Source organism: Penaeus japonicus, unplaced genomic scaffold, assembly GCF_977035675.1.
Source record: "Penaeus japonicus unplaced genomic scaffold, GWHDUDI00000001_assembly GWHDUDI00000038, whole genome shotgun sequence".
In the NCBI taxonomy this organism is placed as follows: domain Eukaryota; kingdom Metazoa; phylum Arthropoda; class Malacostraca; order Decapoda; family Penaeidae; genus Penaeus; species Penaeus japonicus.
Genome location: NW_028234440.1, coordinates 15,260,959 through 15,267,580, shown reverse-complemented (window position 1 = coordinate 15,267,580; position 6,622 = coordinate 15,260,959). Strand labels below are relative to the sequence as shown.

The window sequence follows — 6,622 nt, the reverse complement described above, 5'->3', positions numbered from 1 at the left end:
TGTATGACAACATGCCCGTCCGTCTGGGCTGCATGGACTAGGGCTTCCATAATAGCGACTGCCTCTGCCTGGAGCAAGGAGGCATTGTCAGATACCCGTATAGCTCTCTTTATACCCCTTGCTGCAAAACCGGCGCCTGCAGTGCGGGTGATAGGGTCTACAGAACCATCTGTGAAATAGGTTTTACTACCCGATGGAGTGATTGCTGTGACATTCCTCTCCGCCTCATCCCTTAAGAGAGGCGGTGAGTACTGTGTCTTTCACCTTGACAGGCTCATGACAGAAAACTCTATCAAGGATCGTGCCCACGGTGGGGTTGTGACATAGTCAAGGTGGGGGAGGTCCATGCCCTTAACCAGTAGTGTTTCTTTGAGCTCAAAGTGTATCAGCACCCTGGCTGAGTGATACAGCCAGGTGTTGGTAGCAAAGAATTCGTGGTTCTGTGCAAGCCGACGCTGCACTTTTTGTTTTAGCTGCGAGCTCGGCGGGGACTGTAAAACTATGGCAAATAACTGGGCCACCATCTGATCGATCAGAGTGTTCAGGAGGAAAAGATTGGCCTCCAAGAGGAGGTTGGTAACCTTAGTCCACCCAGGGGCACCCAGACTGATCCTGGCGATCTCGTTTTGCATGATGTCAAGCATTTCCCTGAGTCCAGGCTTGACCGTAATCAGGGCGACGGAGGCGTAGTCCACAATGGGACGGACAGCGTGCACATAGAAGGATCTTAGTACATGGTGCCCAGCCCCTAAGTGCCGCCCTGACAGAGCTCTCATGACAGAGAGTCTTGCCTTGGTCCGGTCTAGGAGATATTTAATATCAGAGTGGAAGGTGAGGTTCTCGTCAACCCATACCCCCAAGTATTGGAAGACGTGAACCCACTCTAGTTCTAACCCTTGGACTCGCAGTCTTTGGTCGAGGACATAGCCTTCGATTTGGCTGCTGATATCTTAAGCCCGACTCTGCGGCATTCCTCCGACAGTAGGTCCAGACAACACTAGGCTTTTCTAGTTAGATTCTCATTTCGTCTCCCAGCAGAGATAATTGCAAGATCATCTTTATATGAAATGATCTTGCACCCCGCTGGGAGTGGAATGTCAAGGATGCTTAACATGAGGGTGATAAATAGAGCCGGGCTAAGGACCCCCCTTGTGGAGTGCCATTCACCAGGGGCAAATGCCTTGAAAGGTGATCTTGGAACTTCACTCTGGCAGTTATGTCCCGAAAATAGTCACCAATCCAGGCAAGCAGTCTGCTTTTGATTCCCTTGCGGATCAGGATTTCCCGAATGGTGAGCGAGCTTGCCAGTTCAAAAGCCTTCTCCAGATCCAAGAAGACAATGACAGAGCTGGTGTTGCTGACAGTGCTCAGTCAGGTGTCCATGCTGTGAGCAGTGCTCTTACCCTTTGTGAACCCATGTAGGTGTTCATGTGGAGGTCCCAACTTCCATTGGAGCCGGTTCAGTACTATTCTCTCTACTGTCTTTCCCAGACAGCTGAGTAGAGAGATGGGACAGTACCATCCCAGCTCCTTTGGTTTAATGATGGGAACTATGTCAACCCTCTTCCAGCACTGTGGTAGCAAGGAAGTCTCCCAGGACTTGTTGATGAGATGCACCTTCATGTCCTAGGTGAGAAATGATGGGGTAGGTGATCCCATCACAACCCGAGTCTGACCGGGAACTGGTCTTATATGTCCGCTGTAATTCCCTCAGAGAGAACATGGCATCTGCGTCATCAGGCTCGACCGCCTTTTCTCTGATGAGGGCATGCCTGCCTGGAAGCAGTTCCTCTTGGTATGCCCTCACCTCTACCGGTAGGCTGACGCTATTTGTTCTGGCAGAGAACTCGAGTGCCAGTCTCTCCGCCTCCGACCATGGGTCATGGTGGTTTTTTTTTGAAGGCTGAGCGATTTGTGGCCCATCTGAAACGGTTCCACAGCTCTGAAAAGGAGGTTTGGTGGCCAAAGGACTCACACCACTCCAGCCACTTTTGCTGCTTTACCCTCTTAGCAGTTTCCTAAGAATCCCTGAGAGCCTCTCTCAAAAGAGCGTGGTTCTCAGGGGTTCTCTGTCTGCGGAAGTGTCTTCTGCACATAATGATTCTGTGGTTGACCTCCTTAATCTCATCATTGTAGCACCAGGCGTCTTTGAAACACCTGGACCACGGACGAGTTTTGGGGATGGTCTCTGAGCTTTCCAGTTGGCCCTGTCCACCTTCCATTGAGGATTGTGCCGGGCCAGCATCCAAGATGGTGGTGACTATCCCATAGTGATCACTCGTGGCAGTGTTGTCCACAGACCAACTAATTCTCTAGACCAGAGTCGCAGTGACAAAGGTAGGTTCCTGGCTGTTGAGAAGAGCAGTCTCGGGGCACGACTCAAGCACCTTGGCTATGTGGTAGCCTGCCGCATCACGACTCCGAGTGGGAGCCAAGATGGGGTGGTGGGCATTGGTCTCCCCTTATGAGAATTGGCTCATGTGCCGCAGTAGCACTGACCTCACCACTATCTAAGCTCCTACATTTTGGCCTGCTATACATATTGTACAGCTTTTGGGAACCAAATGGATCTCAACGGCAAGGAGTTCAACACCTCCACACTGCACAGGATCGGCAATCAAGGAGCAGGGGATAGTCGACTTCACAAGGGTAATCAAACCTCTGGTGCCTTGCGTGCTCGGCAGCACAAAGGGATGATATCCCGAGAAGCGAACAGAGTCTCCTGTTAGGGTCTCATCAATGTTCCAAGATCGTACGATCACGTGGAGAAGGGCATTCCTTGAGGAAAAGCTGTTGATATTCCACTGCAGTATGCTTAGATTAGAAGCCATTGTGCTAATCTGAGTCCATTAAGTCTGTGTCGTATTCTGTTTAACATGCAATCTAATCATTCTGTTTAACATACTATCCTGCCATCATACTCTTTAACTTAACATACTATCAAGATAAAAGGTAGATATAAAACTATTAGTTCTTTATACATTTGGAGATCTATTAATCTGTTAAACTTACAAGATTGAAAAATACATTCTAGTTTACTTTAAGAAACCTAAACAAACTATAGTAAAATGCAGTAAGTGCACTAACACATAATCTTTATCTTTACATACCTCAAAATTTAACCAAACAGTATCTGTACTCAATCTGTGTGTTTGGAATTGTATGCTTTATTTTCTATGGATATATTTAGAAATGAAATCCCCTTAACAGGATCAACCAGCCCGAGGATGAGCTTTGAGGAGGAGCTGACCATCCCTGAGCTGCTGGAGTACCTGGTGGAGTTGGATTCAGACGGTGCTGAAACCGAGACTTTCCTCACGCCCTGGGGCGCTGTGCAGGGGGCGGTGGTCGTGTGTCTCCTCGCCATCGTCGTCTACTTCCTTTTCCTGAAGAAGGTGGGCGACAGCGACATGGACAGCCTCTTCAAGCTCATCTTCCGGCTCCAGGCGACCCAGAGCCTCGTCAACGCGACTCTCCTCCTGACTGTGCTCATCACCTCCGCCGTCAACTCAAGGAACGGGGCACTGCGACTCTTCATCTGCCGCTTCATAACGAGCGTTGGCATATCGCTCAACGTGGGGTTCATCTTTTCCCTGTTGCTGATTGCACTCATCCGTGTGGCCTACATTATGTTTCCCATTTACATCCACAGCCTGCCGAAGGCTGTCCTTCAGGTAGCCATCATCATCAGCTGGATGGTGATAGTCTGCGGTTTCTTCATCAGCATGTATCATGGGGAAGTGTGGAGAGTACAAGGTGTCTACTACTGCCTTGGTCTCAGTTCTGAGTACATTAACCATCCCGTCATGCTGTCAGTCATCTTTCCTCTTATCAACGCTATGACAGTATTTGCCTACATTTTCATCATCGTCCAGCAGTTCACAAGGAAAATCCCCAGACGTCGGCATCAGGTTCAGGTTTGTGGTCAAGGGGCTTCAGGCCGGGTAGAGTTCAGTGTGACTGTTAAAAAATTGTATTGAATAACTTGTCTTGCTAAGTCACGGTAACATTTCTGGTTAGCAGTTAATCTTTACAATATAGTTGTAGTAAGGAATAAAAGTAGAGGTGGGAACATGTAGAATATTCAAATGGTAGCATATGGTAGACTATGTGTTTTTACTGCGGTAGGTAGGTAGTCCTAGAAACTCTGCATGAACTGCCTTTACGCAAATAGTGTGCCATGTCTTGACTTTTCTTCGTTAAGCTCTTGGAATTTAGCTATTTTGCTATTTCAACTCAACAAAATACATTTTTATTGAATTGCCATTCCTCATGTATATCATACCTTGCATATTTACTTCCATCTACATTAGAAATACTTGCACATATACCCCTCTTTAACATTACTACTTTGCATTTCCAAACTCTGTAACAGCGTAAATGAATTATCAATGAAATTGATACAATGTCTCGGATCACACAAAATTCAATGAATTACAAAGACTTTGTCCGAGTTGCTCATACCCAACAGAAATTAAAGGCTCCCCTTCCCAGCCACACCATCTACCACCCAGGGGCCGGATTCACTAACGCACTTACCATGATAAATACGCTGGTAACTGCAATTATGATGGTAAACAGACCGCATCGGTATTCATGAACAACTTACCATGATAGAATACAATGCTAAATTTACCAGTGGTTGGAGCACTGGTATGTCCACTGGCAACTACAGCGACGACTCTCTCCTCTCGCTTTATCTCAGCAAAAAATCAACAATTAAGGCGACACTTTAGTTTGCATGTACACTTATTATGATCAGAGTGATGGCAACTGTTCATTTTCATATAAACATGACAAAAATAAATAAAATTCACAGGAAAAAGAGCGAGAATAATGTTCATGCAGCCTCGTCATAGGCCTACAATAACTGAAAATAATACATGGAATTAATAATTTGACAAATTCAAACGTTTTATTTTAATGACATAGTTGAAAAACAGTAAACATATAAGTATATAAATCATTTTTGTGTTTGCATTAATTTACATATAATTATTCATAATCTTATTAATTGAAAAGGTTTGATTGGCATTTCTTTTTGGAAAACGTTGATACAAATAACACCACCATTGCGTGGAGCCATTGCTTCTTTTCTTTTGACTGCAATGTATAAACACGAAAAATAGTATGTTTATGAAAACCATTACATTATATATGACCCATAAGATCAGAATATGCTTCCAAGGAAATTAATTTATATAGGAATAATTTAACATAGAAGAAATGTTTATCATTTCTTTCTTAAAACAAAAATAATTCGCTGTTGGATCAGGTTTTGTTTACATGTCACGGGATTGGTCAAAGGAGCCTAAAGTATCATGTAAGGCGCTCGTTGATTGGCGGAATCGATTTACCAGAGTTACCATCAAATTACGGTGATAAAGTCGATTTACCCCTACCAGGCGACCTATCATCGGTTGATAAATCCCACTTTGCCATGACTGGTAAACACGATGGCAGCTGACAGCTGGTAAATGCCTTACCATCGTATGTTAGTGAATCCAGCCCCAGGAAAGGTAAACCCACTTTTGCGCCTTGAACGTATCGAGTATTGTACTGTTTAAGCAGTCGGATAGGAAATGTGGCGATCTAGGAGGGAGTCCAATAGCGGAGACCCTGTGTTAGGAAGGTCCTTTGGTTCGTAGACCTTTGTGGAAAATTGAGCGATTAGGGTGGGGTTAATTTTCACAATTCATCTTCATTTTCCGATATATTCCTTGCCTTGAGGCTTACATTTTCCCACTTTCTTTTCATGTTGGAATGAGATAATTAGCTTTGTTTTTCATATTTCCACTTTTTTCACTTTTCAAATACCTGTACTGAGCGCTTTCCATTTTATTACAGACTTTACTTCTATGTAGAAGCCATTATTAAGATTTTAATTGTAAATCTGCTTACCTTTCTTGAGAATAGATAATCCAGATAGTTTTAAAAAAATAAATTATTGAGTGTGTATGTGTCATAGCATATGTAGTCTAGAAAAATTAGCATATAGTCATGGAGAGAAAAAGCATATTGACGAGGTTCTTTCCTTTCACTTCCCACAGAAGCTGGCAACACTGAGCACGTGCATCACACAGTTCCTGTTGCAAGGTCTGAACTTCATCCCCTTCATCTACTTCAGAGTAACCTTATACCAGGAAGTTTATTACTTCCGGATGACGATGCTGCACTACGCCCTAGTGGAGAGCGTCTTGTCGCCGGGCATCCTCATGCTGGTCATGCGCTACGGAGGCAGCATCGCTAGGACCATTAGTCGCAGGTTCCCTCAGTGTTCTTAGACCCTGTTGTGCTTAGATCCTGTTGATCATGTGACATGCTGCTCTGGGGCTCTGTTGCTCTTGTGCCCTGCTGTGTTAAGAGCCTGCTGCTCATATGACAACCTTTTGGGCCTGGTGTGCTCACTCAGAACCCTGTGCTCCTTGGCTTATCATGTGTGTTGTTTTATTTAGTCCTGCTGGTTTATTCCTTTGTGTAGCAAGATTGCGCTATTCTGGCTATTGGCATGAGAAAGGCTATTGGCATCGCAAAGTTGAGATAAGGTTTATTCCAAAAACAATTTGTAGATGTTCTTCTTGAATGTCAGAAATTAAACACTTCAAGGCTCGTACAAAAAAAA

At 44.7% G+C, this 6,622-nt stretch overlaps 1 protein-coding gene across 1 annotated transcript; it reads left to right on the top strand.

Annotated features, from left to right (window-relative positions):
• Window positions 1-1,381: 1,381 nt before the first annotated feature.
• On the top strand, window positions 1,382-6,356 carry LOC147467105 (uncharacterized). Its single transcript, XM_086533029.1, has 6 exons — window positions 1,382-1,386; window positions 1,820-1,879; window positions 2,300-2,337; window positions 2,490-2,577; window positions 3,131-3,917; window positions 6,051-6,356. The coding sequence occupies exons 1-6, from the start codon at window positions 1,382-1,384 to the stop codon at window positions 6,282-6,284; spliced, it is 1,212 nt and encodes a 403-aa protein (XP_086389155.1). The 3' UTR covers window positions 6,285-6,356.
• The last annotated feature ends 266 nt before the right edge of the window (window positions 6,357-6,622 follow it).

Excerpts from the sequence above, each read along its gene's own strand:
- LOC147467105 (XM_086533029.1), top strand. Across the intron at positions 1,880-2,299 it reads CTCTCCGCCTCCGACCATGG|ACCAACTAATTCTCTAGACC; the intron begins GTCATGGTGGTT and ends TGTTGTCCACAG. Across the intron at positions 3,918-6,050 it reads GACGTCGGCATCAGGTTCAG|AAGCTGGCAACACTGAGCAC; the intron begins GTTTGTGGTCAA and ends CACTTCCCACAG.